At 37.7% G+C, this 23,523-nt stretch overlaps 1 protein-coding gene across 2 annotated transcripts in view; it reads right to left on the bottom strand.

The window, feature by feature from the left end:
• The window catches only part of HEATR1 (HEAT repeat containing 1), a 53,204-nt gene that overhangs the window by 12,473 nt on the left and 17,208 nt on the right, over positions 1-23,523 (bottom strand). For both annotated transcript variants that reach the window (XM_074948891.1, XM_074948892.1), the window contains exons 13-31: positions 23,059-23,154; positions 21,937-22,025; positions 21,402-21,613; positions 20,597-20,718; positions 19,714-19,911; positions 19,161-19,344; positions 18,470-18,618; positions 16,526-16,718; positions 15,763-15,935; positions 14,422-14,589; positions 12,824-13,066; positions 12,044-12,175; positions 11,405-11,511; positions 8,177-8,320; positions 7,009-7,127; positions 6,729-6,850; positions 4,876-5,004; positions 3,134-3,364; positions 1,226-1,352 (exon numbers count right to left, since the gene is read on the bottom strand). In XM_074948891.1, coding sequence (XP_074804992.1) covers positions 1,226-1,352; positions 3,134-3,364; positions 4,876-5,004; positions 6,729-6,850; positions 7,009-7,127; positions 8,177-8,320; positions 11,405-11,511; positions 12,044-12,175; positions 12,824-13,066; positions 14,422-14,589; positions 15,763-15,935; positions 16,526-16,718; positions 18,470-18,618; positions 19,161-19,344; positions 19,714-19,911; positions 20,597-20,718; positions 21,402-21,613; positions 21,937-22,025; positions 23,059-23,154 — 2,938 coding nt within the window. The remainder of the gene's footprint in view (positions 1-1,225; positions 1,353-3,133; positions 3,365-4,875; positions 5,005-6,728; positions 6,851-7,008; positions 7,128-8,176; positions 8,321-11,404; positions 11,512-12,043; positions 12,176-12,823; positions 13,067-14,421; positions 14,590-15,762; positions 15,936-16,525; positions 16,719-18,469; positions 18,619-19,160; positions 19,345-19,713; positions 19,912-20,596; positions 20,719-21,401; positions 21,614-21,936; positions 22,026-23,058; positions 23,155-23,523) is intronic.

A 23,523-nucleotide genomic window follows, 5' to 3' on the forward strand; every position in this document is an offset into this window, starting at 1 on the left:
TTTTGACTACCAATTACTAAAACTGAAATAAAATATTGTAACAGTTAAAGGGCATATAAGTGCTGCATTGTTCAGTAGTTGAGGTAAACTTGGGTAACTAAGATATAGGGTCCAACCCTACAGTCCTCACAATGGCAAAATCCCTATTGACTTCAACAGGAGTTTTGCTTGTGCAAGAATGGAAGGATCATGCTCAAAAGAGTCTTCTATATTTTTCAATATATTCTCCTACAAAATGCCATCTGAAAGTCATCAGTTTTCTCTCCCCACTGTGTTAATTTTTTCATCATCATCAGTGATATTATACAATAGGCAAACCAAGGGCTCAAGCAGAATAGTGGAAACACTGTTCTGAACTCCAGTCAGCTTTGTGCTAGCCCTATTCATTTTGCAAAAGTCCCAGAATCATCCCTATATAAAGTCAGAAGCAAGACACTAAAATACAGGAGAGGGGAACGTCTCCATTTCATTAACTTCTAATACAAATGTTGAGATTTTGTCCGATTCTTTCTGTACTGTAAATTGTATATATATTTTCTTTTGTCTCTTCTGAAAAAGCTATATGGGAAATGGGCCACGAATAGGATGGCACCAAAGGGGAGGGAGGGCGGGGGGGAAGGGGTTGGGTCACAAAATTCTAGACTGAGTATATTTGGAAATGTTGCCATCAGGCCTGTCCAGTCTCCCTTTGCTGGAAAGAGTCATGTAAATATCAACAAGGAAGGGAAAACTCCTTACACTTAAATAATGGTTTGGTTTTTTTTTTTAAAAGTATCAAGACACACTGTTCAATGGGTGCCTCCACCAGAAACCTGCATTTAAAAAAATGCATAAAAATTGAGTTAAGTCCCTATATTTTTTTTAAATTTTTTTATTTTTTGCTTTAAAGAACAGCCTTATAAAACAAGCATATGCTATATTACACATGATATGTTCTGTACACTAATTATTATGGTTGGTCCCTTTTTATTTTAAGCTAAACTACTTTGGAGAATCTTACTGTATTCTATGAAGGAAAAGTACTATTTGGCCCTGAATGCTAATTCAAAGTATTCTGAAATGAAATTTTTTGGCACAAAAAAGGTATACACTTCTTAACTGTAGTTCTAACGGAATGAGAAGGAGAGAGATGCAATTAAGGTAATCCTGCAGCCCAAAACCTTGAACAACAGAAGTAACATTAAGATTCACAAGCATCTGCAGAGCAAGTCCGTTTTGTGGTTACCTTCTTTGTTCTCTGGCAGTTTTGTTAAGTACTGGATTATTTTCATCAAGCTCTGGAATTGATGATGAACACTAAACTCACAACAAACAGTAATCCAAAATTCAACGTCTGTTTCCAAAACAGCATCCTGTTTAGGGATTAAACAGAGAAAATATTTATTTCAAGAACTAAAAATAAGAGAAAAAACTTTTGTTGTTGAATGTGTATGAATGTACGGTCCTAGGGAATGTTGCTGGAACTGTTATTAATGATAACAGCAGCAAGATGTGTTGGACTCATGTTCCCTGTGAATGGGCAGAGACCAACAGCTCATTCCACATACTGAAGGCTATCGAAAAGCCGTACTGTGGTAATGACTATGGCTTACCACTAACGTCACTATTTCAGATCCAGCTGATCAATAGTGAAACGCTCCACAATATTCTAATAAAAATCCTCTAACCCAGTTAGTGTGCACCTGAAAAAATTATCTGAGGTAGAGAAAAATCTCTTTTGCTACTGCATTAGTCAGTTTGGTAGGGTATTTTTTGTTGTCATCTGTCTTTTTTAAGCCCAACAGAAAACTACTAGATTTCTAGAGCCAAAGATTATTTTGATTTTTCCATCCCACAAAGATGGCCAGAACTGACACATGAGAATAGAACCCCACAAAAATGTCAGCTAAACAAGAGCAAAAATAAGATGATGACAATGATTTTTACAGCACAGACTGAACCTTTTCCAATTTTTGACAGGTACCATGTACTGAATATTAGAATTAACCTCTAAATGCATTAGAAAAGTAGTCAGTAGGAAACTTATTGTATTTGCTGATTTTTGCACAAGAGAAAAAAACCTCCTCAAAAACCTGACCTTTAAAACAAACAAAGCAAATAATATGGGCCCAGCTGAGCCAAGACTGGAGTACCACATGCACAGCAACCTAGGCAGAGCTGAATTTGGCCCAATAGGTTATGAAATATTACAACAGCTGTGCTATTAACATTGAATGTGATAGTTAAAACTGAAAGTTGTAATCTACCTAACTTTTCCCCATTAATGTTGTTTGAATACTTTCAGTAGGTCACTCAGCCTGGACAAAAACTAGACTGATCTATTTCACTTCCCGGGTACCTGCAATAGCAAAGTGCTGTTGTGTTTGGGGTCACAACGTGGTTGGGGACTATGACTAGAAAAATCTACATTTATAAAAAAATGTAACCACCCCCTTTAAAAAAATAAAACACACCCCCTGAATTTTCAGCTTAAACTATTCTAACAGTCTCCCTTTAACACTTTACATGAAGATCCTGGCTACACTACAAAAACACATACATTTCTGCAACATAATATGGTTTAGTCCCACCTATGTGGAAGAATAAAATCCACACCAGAGAATCTCATTTCAGTAAGACACACAGCCAAGGAAAAAGAAATTTTAACACATAATTACTTACACTGTAAGCAATTTGGGGGCAGGGACTACCTTTTTATATCATGTCTGTATGGTACCTAGAACAATGGGTCCCAGGCTATGATGGGGTTCCTCAGTGTTACTACAATACACATAGTAAACATTATCCTCATGTTTTGGCAGCAACACAGATGGATTTTTTGTAGGCTAGGCAAAAGTCTTCTCACAACTGAATGGAATACCTGCTAGAGACACAAGGTGGGTAAGGTAATATCTTTTATTGGACCAATTTCTGTTGGTGAAAGAGAAACTTTTGAGCTTACTGTAAACTAAAAAGCTTCTCTCTCATCAACAGAAGACGGTCCAATAAAAGATATTATCTCACCCACCTTGTCTCTAATATCCTGGGACTGATGAGGCTACACCACCACCACCACCACCACCTCGAAAACATGCTGTTATTTTCAGTCTGGACATTTTTACAGTTAAAGAGTTCACCCCCTCATTGTTCTGACCTTTTCTCCATTGGTTGCTGCAGTCACGGTTTTGGTCACATGCTGTTCAAACAGGAGCACCAGAAGAACCCAGAGGAATCGTTCCCCTCCCAACGTATCAATCAGCTGAGCCAGGATGGGAAGGCGTCTGTGCTCAGGCACATGAGGCAAGGCGTCCACAAACACGTGTATGATTTTAATAACTACCTCCTCCACATTCTGTGCAGCCTCTGGAGCGCCACCATCTTCAGCCTATAAACAGGTTAGGGAGTTCAACAAATTATCCTACACGGGCACAATCTAATGAGGATTTTCTATGCACATAAAAGCAAATAAAGAGGTGGGAATTGTTTTTGTGAGGCACATAAAGCAAGACCATTGCCAAACATTATGATCACAAGATAAACATCTAAAGGCTTCATCCTGTAAAAATGTAAGGCTTGTTGATATTACAAAAGTTTGCGCTGGCATAACGGTGTATGAGCCCCATTAATGTAGATGTGCTGCACCAGTGCAAAGTGGGGCTAACAAAAGACTATGTTTTTCTAACCAATTTTCAGTCGTCAAATTTTCTTTTGAGTTTTAGGAAAGTATTTTACTAAATTGCTCTCAAGTTGACTGGGATTTTGAAAATTACTCAGCAACAATCTAAATTTATGCCCATGAAGTCAACAGGAGATTTTCAAGGGAGACCAATGATGAGCACTTTTGAAAATCTCACCCTCAGCATGCATTTTAATTCTTGCTCAAATTTTACACTTTAATAAAAACAATTTTGGTGGGACCTAGAGAATATCAGCTTACTAACAGACCACTATCTATATGTAATAATTATGTATACACATATATGCATACATAGATTTGTTTTCACATTGCATAATGGCTCCATTAGTCAGTAATTACAAGTTACTTTTCAAAATGTACTGGAGAACAGCCTGATTTCTCTAAAAGTGACACGCAGAGAAAGTAAAACAAGGGTTCTCTCTTTTTTGTTTCTTTATGATGTATGAAGGGGGCCTGAAAGGTTTTCCAACCAGAGATTTGTGTTTACTTTAGAAATTCAGATCTCACCCACGTTTTTCATGAAAACCCATGGACTATTGGAGAATGTTAGGGACATTGTCAAGTGAAAGCAGATTCAGGGAAAGTGTTTTTATTAAGTCTTTTTCTAACTCTTTGTGTGTGTTTGTTTTGGGTTTATATTCATTTAGCTCAAATGGCCAGAAATAAAGAGAGTTAGAAGAAAAGAAATGACATTCCCATTCCCATAAATAAATACTATAGTACATCTGTGATCTCCAATGAGTCCAACAAAACCAGCGAAGGCCAGATTTGATACTCCTAATATTTCTTTGCTAAGTAAGTTACAAAATATTGTTATAACATTTCAGGCCACATTCAGTCATACAATCTGATTACATATGGTGTTTTAATCAAATCATTACTAGGCTTTTAAGTATGTCACTGAGACCTGTACACCAAAATACATGCTCCAGACCAGCTATGTAAGTCATCACTTTCATTCCACCTTCTGTAAAATCCATTTCCGCTCCCCGGATAAGGAGGATGCTTTTTCAGTACTACTTTTTATTGGACCTTAGGGCTGGTCATGTCTGTTATACCCAACAGAAATCTCAAGGAACATGCTATAAATAATTTACTAGTGCCTTAAAAAAAAAAACAAAAAAAAAAACAAAAAACCCACACCCAAAATACTGTTCAGAGCTTTCTTCCTGCTTCTAATGAAAGAAAACAAATCTCACCTGTATAAGAGCAGGAATAACCATCTTCACCGTCTTATTAATTATTTGGAAACTATAAGTATCATCTAGACGCATGACGTTTGCCCCCATGAATGTAAAAATGGGCATGATGTTATGGAGAACTTTGTCCTGAAAAACAAAGCCCCAAAAAACTAAAAGGTTAGTGTTTTCAGTTTTAGATACTAAAGCTACTAATTTTTGTAAGGGGTGTGTATGTGTTTGTGGTTTTGTTTTTCCTCCATTCTCCCTCCCCACCTGTCAATATACTTTAAGGCTTTTTGACCCTTTCTTTATCTGGAATAATTTTTTTTTTTTTTTTAGAAACAGTACTTAAGTTTACTATAACTGAAAGAAATTAGAGAACAATTCTTTATTCAATTTTTTTTTTTTTGAACTGACTAGATTTCAAGTTGACGGTGTCTCTTGAAGTTATAGAGAGCAACTATGCTGAAGGGAATATAATATTTAGACATCAAAACAAAAATCTAAGTAAATTAGTAAAGAAAAGGAATTGAGAGTTAAGGCTGACTAAGTCTGTCATGCTCTTATATCCAGATAATGCAGTACTGTGGTATGCAAAATCACCTATGAGTAGATTTTCAAAGACACAAATGCCAATTAGGTACACAACTCCCACTGACTCTCAATGGAAGTTGGACACCTAATTGCCCCTCTATCTTTCAAATACCTGCAATACCAAAGGTGACACAATGTGAGGTAATGACTGAGCAGCTGCTTTAATTTTTAGTTTTCTGACTTCTTTAGGCTACCTCACAACCACAATATGAACTTAAACACAATTCAATTTGAAACTTTTCAGTTTAATGTAGCCTAGCACTGTGAAAGCTCTAAAGATAACTTCTGACAATTCTTTGAGTACTGCTGATGGCACCATCTTGCTAAAGCCTGTGCGTTATTGGTTTTATAAGAGCACAATGAAAGGAGGCTGTGAACAGGTTTCCCATGCAGGCTTAACAAGCAGAATAAATATGCCATGTTTTAGGAAGGTGTTTAATATTCCAGGCAAAATATTTACTTTATTTAAAACACGAAAACCAGCCACTGACCCGGTATTAAAGAAGGATGGAAAATTGCTTTCATGTTATATATTGGGTTTCCCTAAAGCAATTAAAAACTACCTGTTGAATAAATTTCAGTTTAATCATGGAGAGGAGCACTTCATTTTTCAACTTCTCAACTGGTAGACTGAACAACAAATATATGCCTCTATATACTGATACACGTTAACACCACTTGCGTAACTTATTTTAACAATGGTTGCATGTTCAAATTTCAGCCCACAGAAGAGAACTCCTATTTCAGAAGCAGTTTCAAAGACTTAAAACATTATTAAATACAATCATTACACTGTTGCATGAGATAAAAAACACTAATACCACCTTTCATGGTCATATCTGGGCCAGACGCTCCACTATACTGCATAGCGTGGAGGGAAGAAAGAAGAAAAGGAAGTGCAAAAGGCCCTGAACACAACAGAAGGGTGGGTGAGCCATTTAACCTGAGGGGGATAATGTCATGCTGAACCATATTGCCCTTTTGTAATAAGTTCTCCATTCCCCAAGGGTTTTTCTGTGGGAGGGATAATAAGACCCTTGATAATTAGTGATTAACAACACCATGGCAAAGTATCTTTCTGTTTTTAAATAAATAAATGGGAGTGGGAATCTCTTCAAAAGAATGTAAGGGACATCTAATTTTGTCCCGTTTCTTTCAGTAGTTTTCTCTCCTGAAGTCCTCTACATCTTCCCCTCTATCTTAGCTTTCTATCTTCCCCTCTCTTAAAACCAGAGACAAAAGAGAAGAGTTGTTAATAAACCTCACACACAACTTACAGGGAACATGCCAGCAGCAGTACCAAGCAGTAGCAGCGCGTGGTGATGTGTCTGAGGCATTTCTGATACCCTGACACACTGAACTACCAGCTCCACATTAAATTTCTCTTTATCAAGGATATCTGCAGAGGGGGAAAAAAATCTTGCTTAGTACTGTTTTTTAAAAAAAGATCACTCGTCTTAAGAACAGACAGACATATTATTGCAATCCTAAAAGGCAGCTAATGTACAAAAGCTAGGGAAAGTTTTCCTGCTCAGAACTGGAAGCTGTAATTTTTACCTGACTGGATCCTGCTGCCACCTGGGGACAGTTTCTGACAGATGTTTAGCAAACAGCTTAGGATTAGCTGCTTTGTATATTCCATATTTTCCTGTTCTGTTGTTGAAGTTTCCAGGCATCTAAATGATTCAGGAGGTAGTCAGGAGTAGGAAGTGGAAGGATGAAAAATAAATTTCAGATAAACTAGTGGACTAGTCACATCTTAAAAATTCAAACCAGAGATAATATTTGAACAAAGAGACTTCCATAAAAACATCACTAATCTTACATAGTATGCGGAGAAATTTCCTATTTTATCTCAGTGTTCTTTTTACAAAAGCTGCCAGAAGTTTCAAACTACGAACAATTTGTACTTTTTCTTCATTACAGGCCCTTCAGAAAATAATCACTGTGCACTGAAATGTCATTTGAACACTTAATGTCACTGAAAGGAAAAGCTCACTGAATCACCCACTTTCCTTTGAAATATCCATCTTCCCTTGACTGTAAAAGGTAAATCTGAAGGTTTGAAAACTAATCACCAAATCTGTTAAAATTTTAAGTTACAAAATAAAGGGAAATTTAGGGATTTAATTTTTACAGACTAGGTCCCAAGGAGGCAGACAGGCAATTCAGCAAGGCTCTACCTGCCAAGATGTTTGGGTAACATCTGGCTTTGAGTGCTTCTTTGGGGGATTGGGAGAGGTATATGTAAAAACCAGTAAACATCTGGAAATGGGGCAAGAGAGGAATAGCTGTAATTTCATTAGGCTGCTTTAAAAAGGGCAATATTACTACTTTCTGTAAATCATCCTTCAGCAGCCCTGAATTAGGAACCACAAGGTCAGTCTGTCACCACAACCATCAGTGGAGATCTGCATGACCATTCAGAAAATCAGGGTTTAGGGAAACCGTAGCACTCCCAACCCCCTTAATACAGAAATAAAGCACATGTCTGACAAGCTGTGTGTGTTGTACCACTCAAAGACCCACCATACAGTATACAATAATGACAGCAGCCCTGTGTCCTGCTCTCCTGACTAAAGGAGTTAAAACAAAGGGCGCACCGATACGTTGCTGCCACAATGTTTAGGTATTAGCTCACACTCTAATGTTTTACATCCCGTTAGTGAGGAGAGAACAGGTAATGACTGATGGTTCTTACTAAATTTTAATTAAGTGTCATTACCTGGCCAGCAGATTAAAAAGTACAGGTACTAGCACCTGAGGACGCTTGACCTTCTTCTTGTGCTGCAGTAATTCCAGGATGAGTGTAACTCTCTGCCAGTTCACACTGCTGATTTCCGGTACTGATTCCAGAACTTGGGGTTTTCTAAAAAGATTATAACTCAAGAAAATTAAGATATATTCATTCAAAGAAAATGAACTGAGCACAGCTCACTGTTAGAAAAGAAACCACCACCACTTGGGTAGATATTGCAAAGGTTTTGCATGGCCTTTCAAACAAAAAATAGAATCTCAGGATGTATCAAAAGAAAAAACAGACTCAATTGTAAAAAAAGAAAAAAAGTAAAATTACAGCATGCCTACTATACAGACACACACCCAAAACACAAATCTATATTCCAAGATGGGTTCCTGCGACTAAAAATCATTTTTCTGTTATTAGTCAGTTTGTCTCAATGCTGACCCGCTGGGCATCCAGCTAATCGACAATAGTCTCATTTTAACTTCTGGGTGGCTAGGCACTGACTGAACTTGGTCCACCTGACCAAGAAGGGGCATGGCATCTTCATGCACTGACTCCAACTAGTAAGGAAGGCTTTAAAACAGGTTCAAAGGGGATAGGTGACAAAAGCCCACAGATAAGATATAAGAAGGTAACTTTAGCAGAGGATTAGATATTTGAGAGCAGGGGAAGGATATGGACAATTACAGCAGGGTCATAGAAGTGACAAGAGGAAAATCAGTGGGAGAATCTGCTCAACATTTTAGATGTCTATTCACAAATGCAAGGAGTATGGGGAATAAACAGGAAGAACTGGAAACATTTGTGCACAAGCTAAACTATGACTTAATTGGCATCATTAACTTAACATTGGGATAAGTCTCATGCCTGGAATATTGGTACAGAGAGGTGTAGCCTGTTCAGGAAGGACAGGCAGGGTAAAAAGGGAGGTATTGCATAATACATCAAGAATATATACAATTGTTCTAAGGTCCAGAAGGAGGTGGGATGCAGACCAGTTGAAAGTCTCTGGCTAAAGATAAAAGAGGTTAAAAAAATAGGAGTGACACCATGGTAGAGGTCTACTATAGACCACAAATCTGGAGAAGGTGGGGATGAGTCACTTCTAGAGTGTCCAAAACAGAAGATCTGGTAGTAATGGGGCACTTTACTCAGACATTTCTTGGAAAAGTAATATGGCAAAACACAAAATTTCTAATTAAGTTCTTGGAATGTACTGGGGACAACTTTTTGTTCCAGAAAGTGGAAGCAGTAGCCAGAGGGACATCCATTTTAGACTTGCTTCTGATGAAAAGAGAAGAACTGGTAGCAAATCTGAAGATGGCAGCCAATTCGGGAGAAAGTCATCATGAAATTCCATGATTTCATGAGTCCAAGGAAAGAAAGGAGAGAGAGCAATAAAATAAAAAGACAAGGGACTTCAAAACAGAAGACTTAAACAAATTCAGAACTGGCAGATAAGGTCCCTTGGGAAGAAAATCTAAGGGAAAAGGAAATCTAAGGGAAAATTTAAGAGTTCAGGAGAGCTGGCAGCTTCCTCAAGGAGACAATATTAAAGACAACAACTGCCAACTACCCAATGCGAAGAAAGGATAGGAAGAATAGTAAGAGGCCAATATGGCTCCATCAACCATTCTTTAATGACCTGAAAATCAAAGAGGAATCCTACAAAAAGTGGAAACATGGACAAAAATGGAAAGGAAGAGGACAAAGAATAACACAAGCAAGTAGGTACAAAATCAGAAAGGTTAAGGTGCAAAGTGAGTTACACCTAACAAAGGACATCGAAGGCAATAAGAGGATCTTTAAAACATTACAAATAAGAAAGAAATGAAGAAAAGTGTAGGTCCTCTACTTGGAAGGGAAGGAGAGCTAATAACAGCTGACATCAAGAAAGCTGAGGTGTTCAGTGCCTATTTTCCTTCAGTCTTCACTAAAGTTTAAGGGTAACCAGATACTCAACACAATTAATATTAACAAGGGGGAAGGAACATAAGCCAAAATAGGGAAAGAATATTTAGATAAATTAGATGTATTCAATTTGACAGGGCCAGATGAAATTCATCCCAGGGTACTTTAGGAACTACATGATGCAATTTCAGAACTATTATCTTTAAAAAATCTTGGGGGACAGATGAGGTCCCAGAAGACTGGAGAGATGCAAACACAGTATCTATCTTTAAAAAGGGGAACAAAGAGGACCCAGCGGAATTATAGACCTGTCGGCCCAATTTAGATACCTGGAAAGATACTGGAACAAATTATTAAAAGACTGAGGGGGGGCTTGATAACAGTCTTCAAACATGTTAAGGGCTGTTATAAAGAGGATAGTGATCAACTATTCTCCATGTACACTTAAGGCAGGACATGTAGTAATGGACAATCTGCAGTAAGGGAGATTTAGGTTAGCTATTAGGAAATACATTCCAACTATAAGGGTAATTAAGCTCTGGAACAGGTTTTTAAGGGAGGTTGTGGAATCCCTGTCATTGGAGGTTTTTAACACCACTTTAGACAAACACTGGTCATTGATGGTCTAGGTTTACGTGGTCATGCCACAGCACAAGAGGCTGGAATTGACTTCTTGAGGTCCCTTCCAGCATACATTTCTATAAGTTTTCCTCTGACAAACACAATCTAAGAAGTAATTTAATGAGCAAGACCCTCTGTAAATCAAGTGGATGAAGTGGTTGCATACAGATGAAGAGATAGAAAGAGAAGGACTGACGAACGGAATGAAGGTTCTCTCTCCGGAATTTACTTAGTGAGGGTATAAAAATAATATGACTGAAGCTTTTACTAAAAATAAAATAAAATAAAATAAAAAATAAATTGCTTTTTAGTTGAATGGCAAGATTTTGTCAATATCCATTAAAAACTCACCCATGCATTTTCTTTACATATATGTTAATAGTAAAGACACACAAAAATAAGCTCAGGCCTGACGATGCACAGCAAGTTCAATATATGATTTTAAGGTTGTTGGGTAGGGATAGCGGTCTTCTGTATCAAGCACTCTGTCAGCTCTTTTAAATAATATGGGGAGGCTTTAAACTCTTAAGTCCTTGGGATTTTTTTTCTTCTTTACCGATGTAGTCAGAGAAGTTCCTATGCCTTCTATATATTTTACGACATTCTCTCAACAAGTGGCGTTTTCTAAATGTATACAGACAAAGGCTGTAGCCTCAACATCTCTATGCCCATTACCTCTGCTGCTGTATTTTCTGTCTCCTAGTTTGCTGAACGGTAGCCAGAGCTTTGGCTTTCTCAGGAGGTTCTAGCTCTACACTAATCTGCTCAGCATCAACTGAAATCTAGAGCAAAAAATAAAATAAATTAAGTACATATGAGCAACAAACATCTATCCACCCACCCAAGTATTTATCTGGCCTTGGTCATCATAATAGCTATGAATGCCTGTCCTAACTGCATTTCTTATGTCAATCAGAATGCAAGAAGAGTTTTCATCTATGTATTAAACAAACAAATTACTATTAAAGCAACAGTTACTCTCAATATATTTGGAGTAACACTTTTTGATTCCAGACAAATTACTTTTTCATACAGAAAATAAAAATGAAGCAGAGTGGACTGTTCCTCCTTCCTCTGAAGTTCATTATTACAACATAATGAATTCATACAGATATGATACTTACCTTTTAGGAATACTATTTTAATGCATCTTTAATGCATATTAAATTACATTTTAATGTGGTTTATATGGCTTCTGATGACTATCATGTTAAGAATTTCATAAGCAATAAATATAATTATTGATTGCAATTTAACCTGAAATATCTTAACAATTCTGACTAGATTCCCAAGTCCTAACAGTCTGCAACTTACCCCTTTAAAAACACTGCTAATTGCCTGGGCACAAAGTGGGTTTTTGCAATTTAACAATAAATCAAACAGAACTCTCAGTAGCTTCTGTTGCACCTTCCCATCTGGCACTGCAGCAAAGAATGGTTTAGTGATCTGCAAGGTTAAAAAAAATACATATATATTTAACGAAGCCAAAAACAGATATACTTTTTAAAGGCAAAATGTGAAATGTGGGAAAATATAATTATTTTTATATCTGTATATATAATGATTTACATATACACACACAGACACGCCAGTCACATTTATGTACACATTGTCCCACTTTTGTGACTGTAATACAATATTTGAAACAAACAGTTGATTTCTATTCCAAGCAAAGTTATTTCTCACTTATCTTATTACTACTTCTTGACATTATATCTTTTCTTTTTGTCTCTTGAAAAACAAAAATTTGAGGTAAAGCTCCTGCAGTAGCTGGTGAAAAGTAAAGAAAATGGAGCAGCAGCAGCAGCCGCCACAAGCAACCCTGGATACTTATCTTATTAAAAACAAAAAAATAAAAGGGAAAACACACTTTTACCTTTCAACATTTTAAAGACAAAGAGCTTTGCGGTATCTGTTTTGAAAACACTTCAAAAGAGCTACCTGAATCTGGGAAGCTGGTACGTAAAATAGTTTCATTCAGAATTTAGGGCCTTCTAACTTTGAAAGAGTCTGTTTAAATTCACTCATCAACACTCACATCTGCTATTTGAATTAAAAAAAAAAATATGAAAAACTTTGTTCAGAAATACCTACCTGCCCAAGTGCTGTGATCTGGAAAGTTGGAATTCCTTTGTAAAGCTCCTTTGCAATGTGCAGACTTCTGATGAACAAATCCAGACTCTGCTGATCCTTACATAAGAGGGCAGCTGAATGTTCACTGTATTTCCCAAGGATGAGAATCAGAAGAACAACTTCATCTTTCAACACTGTCTCGGGTTCCTTTAGCACTTTTTCCAGTAATCTATCTATTGCAGGCAACAGGTGAGACAGTATCATCTACAAGTGAAGAACATTTATAAGAGGGTGTTTTTTTAAATCACCTGTTGCTTTAACAAACTTTCAGAAGAGCAGTTTCATTTTTAGTGCAATATCAATCACTGACATCACACTGTGCGTTACTTTTTATTATACTTACATGTCAGGGCATGTCCTTACCTCTAGGATGCACCTTCCAATGTGAACATGGCATTGCAGGGGACTTTGCCCATTAATACCCCTTCAGTAACGGGGGGGGTGGGGGGGGGGGAAGAAGGAAGGGTGGCAAAGACAGCTGGGGGACAGGGCTGTTAAGAGGGTTATAGATTGCTGTGATAAGCCATATATCCAGTATCTCTATTCAGTCCATGGATTTTTAGTGTCTAGCAAAGTTATGAATTAGTTATGCTAGACGCTAAAAATCTTGGACTAAATAGAAAGACTGGATTTATACAGGGTTGTTGTAGCTGTGTTGATCCAAGGATACTAAAAAGAGACAAGGGGGGTGAGGTAATATCTTTTATTGGTCCAACTTCTGTTGGTGAAAGAGAGAAGCTTTTGAGCTTACACAGAGCTCTTCTTCTTCCAGACCTGAAGAGCTCTGTGTATACTCAAAGTAAAAGATTTAGCTCACCCACCTTGTCTCTCTAATACCCTGGAAGTGACATGGATACAACACCACTGCATAAAATCTATGCTCGGTTTTTCAGAATATTTATGATTACTACAGCTCCTACAAACCCTAAGTTTCTGGCAACAATGGCAATCATCCAGTATGCCATTCACAATCCTTTTAAATAGGATAGCCTGTTATAATGTATTAAAACTCACACGATATCTATCGCCATCCATGGTTTTAAGGCAGTGAACTAATGCATTCGGAAGCAGTACAAAGCAAGGAATTCTGAATACACTGCTTAAAAGGGAGTTAAATAGACACTAAGTAAATTTAATTTTAAAATACTGAACATGCACAGAGCATTTGTTATTGCACTTCTCAGTGAAATCTTTCTAGAAAAATGTTCTTGAGACCTTGTTCCAGAGTCAGGAGGACTTTAAATTTGCCTAAGGACTCTGGTGCAGTGATCCTACAATAGAAAAAGTTCATGGCTGGAGCATGGAAATGTTTGTGATAATCTTTGAGTTATATTTTGCAGATGTGTAACATTTGCATAGCATCTTAAAGTATCATCCAAATGTCTGCCAAAAATACTAGAACATAAAATCAGCACTAACTCAAAGTTACCGTTGCTAAATAAAGCTGCATCTTTTGAGTTCTCTACATTTCAAGACACTTCCATCATTTAAACAAAAAGCCCAACAAATCTTACATCCTATCCATAAAATAAATTTAAAACCAGAAAGCCCACACGCACCTCACCATTGACCTGTTGAAGAATCTTCATCAAGCTTCTTGCAACATATGATGGACAACCAGGGTCTTGTACACAATCGAGTATGTGTTCCAAAGCTTCTAACAGCTTCTTCTGCTGAGATTTCTGTTTACTTTGTGTCTGCAGTTCCTCAAACAAGCTTCCCAAACTCTAGTTGATTTAAAAAAAAAAAAAAAAAGTGAAAAACAAGTCCTTCCAACAGAAGTTAAGGGCCCCAGAAAGCTGAAACATTTGAAAGTGAATGCAATGTGAGGCAGATGTGAGTAAATTTAATATATTATTCATTTTTAAGTCCTTCTTAAGTTTATTTCTGACTGAAGGAGAAAAATCAAACTCTCTCTTATATGACAGACGTATGAACACTCCACATTCAAATAATTTGTGTACTGTACAAATACAAGCTTTTATGAATCTATTGCTCTATACAAAATCTGGCTGGTTCACAAGACATTAGCAAAACAGCCCATTCACCGCTTGAAAGAATAATGTAGACTCAATGTGTGTTTTAAAATTGTTGGGATTGCCTTTGTCTGCAATCCTTCTCATCCATGGGGCTAACTGTGGGAAGAGGCTTCAATGTCTACTTTTCCCTTTACAAGCTTCTCTCTAGGGGAAAACAGACAAGTTCCTGGGCCTTACTCCTCCAAGCAAGAGCAACCTTTGGAGAAGTGGGTTGGTGGCTTGTGGCCTCTTTTTCCACCCCAATGGCCCAGCGGAAATTGCCTTGGATTCCAGGAGAAAAATGACACATGGCGAGAACCACCAATTTTTTCAATAAATGCTAGCTTTCTCACCAATAGCCTTGCCGCCCTGCCTTCCACATCTAGTTTTATTAATAATTATTGTCCAAGAAAATGTGGCTATTTATTCAACAGAGGATCTCTTAAAAAAAATATTAAAAGTTAGTATGTTTTGAAATACAAATTATCTGCAAATTATATAATTCTGTTATAGACACACAAGCTGATTTTCAAGTCGCATTTAATTTTTCACTATATGAACAGTGGTTTAAACAAATTTATTCAGTCCTCAAGTATTTAAGTGAGCTCCACTGCAATTTCTTTTGCATTCTGGTTTCCCTGGCAAATATTTTGATACTTCCTTGCCCACACCCAGACTTTCCACTTTCTCAATGCCATTATGGCTCTTCCCTTCACACTCAAGAAAGCAGAATGAGTGGTCTCCTAAACCAAATAGGGGTTGGAGAGAATAGACAAGCACCTTGTCTGTAACATGATCTCTACTAGCCAATAGAGAAGATGGAATTCCAAGTAGGTCCCTGAAAATTTATTTCATTCACATGAACTTCAAAAAAAATCTTACCTGGGTCACATAGATGGGATCAGTTAAGATCTCCTCCGCTTTTTGTACCAGATTATGAAGAATGGGATGAAATGGAGACTCCTTTATTCCAGTCAGGGAACGAAGACAATTAAGAGCAGCCCTTCGCACTTCACTCACGGGACTCCCCAAGTTAATCAGCAGAGATATTACCACTAAAAATGAAAATGGAAAAAATTTGTTAAAAGTGAGCAGTTAGAATTCTTACATTATTATCTACAGCAATATCAATAGATTCCTTTGTATTTAAAGGGTCTGCTCTTTTCCTTAAAAATCTTGAGGAATATACAGTAACTATTTTTAATATGAGCCATGTGGAAATCTGGCCATAAATTTCATCACCAAGATGCTTACATTATTGTTTAAAAATGAAGGACTTAAGTTTTACTACTAAAGCCTACCTAGCATCCTTTTCTTGTTTAAAATTTGTGTTACGCTCTACATAAAAACATGGTGTGATTTCTCAGACACAAATTTCAAAAGCAGGCGGTGATTTGACAATTGCACGCACAAGTATTACATATCAAAACAACACTACAGCTCTGTTATGGTTTTGATTTGTCAAAGACAAAACATTAGGAAATTCAAATGTATGGTTTCAACAAGATATGTAGCACTCATAATGCAGACAGAAACAACATGACAAGAAAATGAACGTTTAACACTTGTTCTAGAGCACAGATATCACTTTTTATTAACATGTGACTAAGCCTTAGCGAGACAGAAGTATATGGTTTCCCTGTACCTGGGGAAGAGGCTGATACCAGATGTTTTTTCTTTTGGGCAGCCTGTGATGTAAGTATTGCACACCCTATATACAAAGCTCGAGTCTGTAGCATCGCATTCACTGTGTAGTTTAGCTGATTTGAGAGGTTATAGTTATAGGTCCATAAAACTGAAAGGAATTTGAACAGATCCTCTGAATCTTCTAAATGTACCTTTAAAATAAAAAGTTAAATATATTTGTTACCTCTTTGTCCTGTGTACCTTTACATTCTTTTATGCAAAGTACCTTTTCTCTTATATTTTCTATTATAGCTTGAAAAGGTATTTACAGAAACACCCATTTCATTTAGATTGAGACTAAAAGTGTTGGGCATAATATAAAGCTAACATTAAGAACTTTTATTCCTTGTTTGAGGACTCTGTCCTTTTTTGGGCAGCTGTTAACCCCTTGCTGCATGCAGCATTCTTTATGCTATCCTGAGAGCTTTCTATAATTTTACTTCAACTGAAGTCTTTTTTTTTTTAAACTTTTTCTTTCAGAGACTATTGAAATCAATGTCATTTGACACAAGGATTTCTGAAGCTCTTGTACTTTTAATACAAACTGGAACCTTATCTTTTCAGTTTGATTTGTGGTTGCCATCTAATGATCTGTTCTAACTTATAATTATTATTAAATACGAGTATTGTGGTGCCCAAGGCCCCAATTTGGTTTGAGGCCCCACTGCGCTAAGTGGTGTACAAACACAGCCCCTACCCCAAACAGCTTTTTTGAGAGTAAAGTACTGAAAGACAATTTGGCACCATCCTCAGGGGCGCAACCAGAATTCTTCTAAGGAGGGAGACTAGGTTATGCGCTAAGTAGCAGAGGTCACTACAAAAGATGTATGTGGAGGTAGGTGGCCCTGGGAAAGCTGAGTCCCAGTGGAAAAGGGGAGCTGGGCAGGGGGAAGCCCTGGTAGGGAGCAGAGGGGAGCTGAGCGGACAATAGGGGCAGTGAGGAAATGGGATCAGGCAGTGACCCCGCACAAAGCCTGTCCGATCCCCACCTCTCCACTACCTGTGCCTGGCTCCTGCTCCTTATGGGGGGCTCCACTGTTTGGGCGGCCCCATACCTAGTTCCACCCAGTCCTGTCTATAAAGTCCTGGGCTCCTTCTCATTCCATGCAGACTGGCCACTGAGCACATCCTGGCTGGGCCTGGCACCTGCTGGCTCACAGGACGCTCTGCAGCCAGGGATGGATAGGGGCTGCCTGGCCCAGGAGATTGGCTCCCTGCACAGGAGATTGGCTCCCTGCAGCCAGGCTCCGGCACCCCACTCGTACTCTGCAGCCAGGCCCCCAGGTCATTCCTCCCCCCCCCCCCCCTCGGAACATGCTACATGCATTCTTACCATGTTATATGGTAAACCAAACAGCTAACTAGATTTCATGGGTTATGTTATCAAGATATACAATTGGACATAATTAAGCACAACTACTTTTCTCTATTTGAAGCAGGTCTGCCTTGCAGTGTTAAACATTTCTCCATTCAGGCAATCATAATCGCTATAAAAACTGTCCATATAATGACATCTTCTGTAAAAAGACCTAGAGACCAAATTTTAAACCATTATAGGATGTTTATTAAATGCTTTCTGCTGTATATCAATGAAGACTAGTGCACAAAAAGCTATGTTAAAATACCTGAATTGCACTATACAGTATTTACTCTTATATTTAGAAATAGTAATGGACTTCCGGCAACCCACAACCAAACCTTTTACAGAAATACATTGCTTAGTGCTTAAACAGTCTTCCATTCTCACTCAGATGTTACCATGAAGCAAATAAATATTTAAGCAGGATCCCTTGGAATTGTTCTCAGCTTTCTTTAAATTTTATGTAGCGATTCAAAACAAGTTAATGAAGAAATAATTCAGAATATTCACTAAGAACAAACACACACACACACACAAAAATACCTTGAACAAAAGACTCAGCAGTGCTCTGAACTGAAGAGCATCAGCTCCCTCACTGGCTCCACTGACAATGACGTCAAACAGCCCCAACAACAGGTGTAAATACTCTCTGCTCTTTTCATTCAAACTTTCAGGATTCCACCAGATTTCATCTATGGCCATGAGCAGGGCGGAGAAAAACAAAAACCCCATTATTAGTTGTATAAAGTCCCTTCAGGGTTTGTCCACCCTGTGAAAAAGGACGTAAGGCATGGTCATGACCAGCCCAGGTCAGCTGACTGAGGCTTCCGGGGCAGTAAAATTGCAGTGTTAATGTTTGGGCTTAGGCTGGAGCCCGGGCTCCCAGAGCCTCCCCTTTTGCAGGGCCTCAAAGCCTGGGCTCCAGCTGAAAGCCAATCGTCTACACTGCAATTTTATAGCTCTGCAACCCAAGCCTGAGTCAGCAGCATAGCCATACCCCTGAAACAACTCCCCCAGCAACTTTGCAGCTGAAGAATCTAAGAAATGTGGCCGTTTTCAAGTCTAGAGAAAGGAAATTTCTAGAAATCTGTTTAGTGTAACAAAATAGTATAAGAAAGCAAAGTCTGTGTTTTGCAGAACAACTTTTAATGGGGAAAAAATCCCATGGACATAATTTTTTCTTCCTTACTTCACATGGTCTGTGAAGGTTCGCGGTTTGAGTTCTGAAGCTTACCTTTCATAAAGGATATGGGAGGCTTCAGGCCACTAACAAAACTTTTCAGGAGACGCATGAGCATGGCTGAATCTTCTACATCAACAGCCTGACCACAGTTGAGCTTTTCTATGTATTTATTCAACAACTCGACTGACACCAAGCCCCCAGGTACTGACTCAATAGGCCATTTTGCAGGAATCACCTGAGAATGAAAACATAACTTGAATGTACACCCACACAACCCGTCGACTTTGCCTGCATCTCTTGCGGTGCTGGAGTACAGGAGTCGACGGCAGAGCGCTCGGGGGTCCATTTATCGCATCTAGACTAGACGCAATAGATCGATCCCCGCTGGACCGATCGCAGCCCGCCAATCCAGGGGGTAGTGAAGACTTACCCTTAGAAGTCTTAATATCAGCCTTAAGAAAATGCTGACAAGTGTATTTTTTTTTAAAGGAAGAGAGACAAGATTTTCTGTCCATCCCAACACTGCTGATCTTGCTACTCCACTTATGAAAGAGACCTTACCCTCAACAAAAGAGTATCATCTACAAAATTACTTAATTCTTACCTCTGCAGAATGACTGCCTTCGAGTTGTCTTATTTTTCCCTCCAGAAGACTGAAGATTCTGAGAGCCAATGACCAATAACTTTCTTCCATTTGTGAATTACAGCAGCACTGGACAAGCACAAAGCTGATTACGTGAGCAGTTACTTTCTGCCTCACGCTGTCAGATTCATTTTCAGCTACACGTATCAGACCTTCCACCTATTTAAAACAAACAAACAAACAAACCCCAAAAGCCACAAATGCATAAGAGACGTCACAATATGCTCTTTTTATGTCCTTGCTCCAGCAATTTCACAGGCAGCCGAAGTTCTAAGCTTTCCCACACTTCCTTATCAACTACCTTAATTATGACCTGATATTAACACCTCTATGGGTGCGAGGATAGAGTTCAGTCTCTATGGCCAATTCAGTCATTGGTCTCTCCTCCAACAAGGGTACCAATCAATACAGAAAATACCATTGCAATAGGCAATGTGAACATTTGCCCATGGACATCTGTCTGTCCAAACTGGACAGAGACCTCCAAACTCATTACATATTTGTTCTCTGATTGGCAAATCCTTTGGGGGAAACATAATGCCCATAAAATAGTTTTGCTATGGTTACACTAATAAGGCACCTAAATGTAGTATTCTGTGTGTCGTATACAAGGTTTTCCTTTTTATGAGAGAGAGTTAATGGGCATTAAATTTATTCTGATCATTACATTTGGTACTATGCCATAAATATATTGTATCAGCAGTTGGATAATGCTGTAAAATGTAACAAACAGCATATTTCACGGTCCCACAAATCTCATTCTGTCTGCTATAGCGATCATCTATAAGTACGTACAGAAGTTTGGATTACCATTAAAAAGAATGTATTTTAATTGTGCACATACCATCTGTAACATTAAGGAAGGATCCCCTGAAGTTATGTTATCAGAAAACAGCAGAATCATCTTCTGGTTGGCCACACCAACCAAATCTGCAGACTTGATGGATTTTATCACTTTTTCAAAAGCTATTTCCATAAAACAGAAAAGGTGGATACGTGAATCACAAGTGAAAATACTGATAGCTTGACAATATTTAGAAATATTTAAACACTTTAAGCAATTAATTTTCTTATCACCAACATCCTTGCTTTTCTTTACTAAGCTCTCAAACTATTGATGCTTTCCATGTGCACTGTCTCTTGACCTCCCTTGCTTAATCCCACTCCTCTGTTTGCACCAGAAGAGTTTATTCTACGAACATGTTATTCTTTCAAAAATAAAAAAGATCCCACTACTCAACATGTCAGCCAGCCCCGTTTCACTGTTTCCTCTATTGTTGAAAGTTCCTTTTAAACCTGAGTTCAACTAGAATTTTGCCTCATTAAAGTCCATTAAAGACTTGGCCTCAACATGGCAAATCAAAGTCTCAAAAAAAGTCTCCTCAAATCAGTTACAATTATAAATGTTAAACGAAACAAAAGAAAAAATCCCACTTCATATCAAAGTATTTCTTTAAATTTGAGTAATAAATGAATAAATAAATCACAAGAGTTTGATGTATGAATACATAACCCACTTTAGCTTTTAGTCACACATTAGGGGTGATAACTTTTTAGTGGTGGCCCAGCTCTCTACCACCTATATGAGTATCAAGTTCTAATGTCCAATACTCTTTCTTTACTCAAACCAATTGTTTTTAATAGCTTACCTTCTGGCCAGCCCTTCAACAAAGGATGTAGGGAGCAGAGGCCAGATTCTGATAGACAAACTGCCATTTTCCATTCTGCAGATTTTGAATTATTATTAGTGATTACCATAAATGGTAGCAACTGCATTACTATTTGATTTAATAGCTCTTCCTTCTCATTCAGAATCTCTTCTTTGAATAAAATGTTTATTGCTCCCTCAAGAACCTTATACCTAGAACGGGGGAAAAAAGAAAAAAAAAATGCTGAAGGAGCACCACTTGATTACATCACCAATAAGATTTCTCCAAATTGTTTCTATTTCCTATTGATTCAAATTAGAGTTTGAATAACAAGCCAGAGAGTAAATGAAATTCACAAAAAATATCAAGTAATTTCAAATCTCTCTCAATATAAAATTACCACAACTAAAGGAATCCAAAGTTAAGATATGACACACACCACCCACAACAACAACCTCACAACCCAAGCTCCACCCATTAATATTAAAAGCTTGGGGGGGAGAAAGGGGAAGACAAAAGAAACACAGGCACCTACCACTTCCCGTCCTTTGAAAGATCAACTCTTTGAAATAGAGTCAACAGACTTGAAACAGTTATTTCTGGACTGATCTGTCCCTTGTAAATCTAAAACAAATCAACGGATGCAAAAATTAAATGACCAATATACAAGATATAAGATAATCTATGAAACTGTGATAGCAAGTGCATCACTGATCATATTAAGTAGAGAAATTAAACACTGATAAGTGAACTTATGTTGATCAGCTAGTATGTTTATTATAAGGAAAAAGAAAATTAAAGTAACTTGTAGCAAGCTCTGGTTTGCTAGATCCATGAAGAATATGGTCTGAATGCACAGCTGGATGGAAAATGCATTGATTTTGAAACAACCAGAATGTTTCATAATGAAGTAAGTTTTTCCTCTGTGTAGTATTTGTTAAATGCAAATAAAAAAACCCCAACACATGCTAACAAAAAGCTTTATTTCTGATCATTCATGTGTTCTGTTCATATCTCTTTGTGGTCACTGGTATACCATTTCTTAAAATCAACCACTCTACAAGTGTCACAAGGAAAAATCCTACCAGAAATACTAATAGATGTAATAATTAAAAATAGTTTATGTAATGATCTCTTCTCCCACAACACACAGTATTGCCTGATGTAGAAATATTAGGCATGACTTTAGAAAGTATGTCTCTAATCAACTGTGTTTAAAAAAAAAAAAAAAAATGCATGCATGCTTATCCCTACCAACACCAAAAAACTTTGACACAGATGTCTTTTCCTAGCACCTAGAGCTTTTCTGGGAGGGGGCTGAAGGCTCCTCTTATTTATTTGTATAAAATGGACAGAGTAGTTTATAGGATGAGCAGAACTCTGGATTAAAATATGTTCTAGTGACCAGATCAACACAGTACCCTGGGTTTAGTAGTCTCCAAGAAGAGGAAAAAAAAAATGTAAAATAAGGAATAGTCTGCTAGATTTTTGCTTCTTTGTCCTATTAAAAGGATAGAGCTACACACAAATTCTCGTCAATGACAGAGGGTCAGTGGAAGGGAAGGCACAATTAATATAAAGCATTAATTCCAGACCGCTTCTGAATATAGAGAAATAGCTAAAACCTCACTTGACCTATCAAGAAATACTGACTTACCTCCAAGGCACTGAGAGCAGTCATAACAACCTCCACATTGTCATCCATAAGTCGTGCAAAAATGGCTTCTTCTATGAAGGACTTGTCAAAGCCCTCCTGAACAAAGAGGGAAAAGCAGTTAAGGACCATTAGTTTCCAAAGCCTTCTTGGCAATATAACTTTCATGACATATGAACTCAAGTACAGCAGAATAAAAACCTCAGTTAGGGAGATGCTAACTGCTAATACCAGTGGAAGAAAGAAACAGAAGTATCAGACTCCATTGTGGGACCACAAGCAGCTTCATAAACTGGAATTAAACCCAGACTCTGGATGACAGGATCCAAGTTTAAAGAAACAACAACTGAACTGATTGAAAACAACATTAAGGATAATGTCATTTTTTTTGTCATATTATATTTTGACATTAATTTGTCATATTTTAGTGTGATGTTTGTCTTGTCTTCAGTTAAAGTTTCTATAAAA

Source organism: Natator depressus, chromosome 3 (genome assembly GCF_965152275.1).
Source record: "Natator depressus isolate rNatDep1 chromosome 3, rNatDep2.hap1, whole genome shotgun sequence".
In the NCBI taxonomy this organism is placed as follows: domain Eukaryota; kingdom Metazoa; phylum Chordata; order Testudines; family Cheloniidae; genus Natator; species Natator depressus.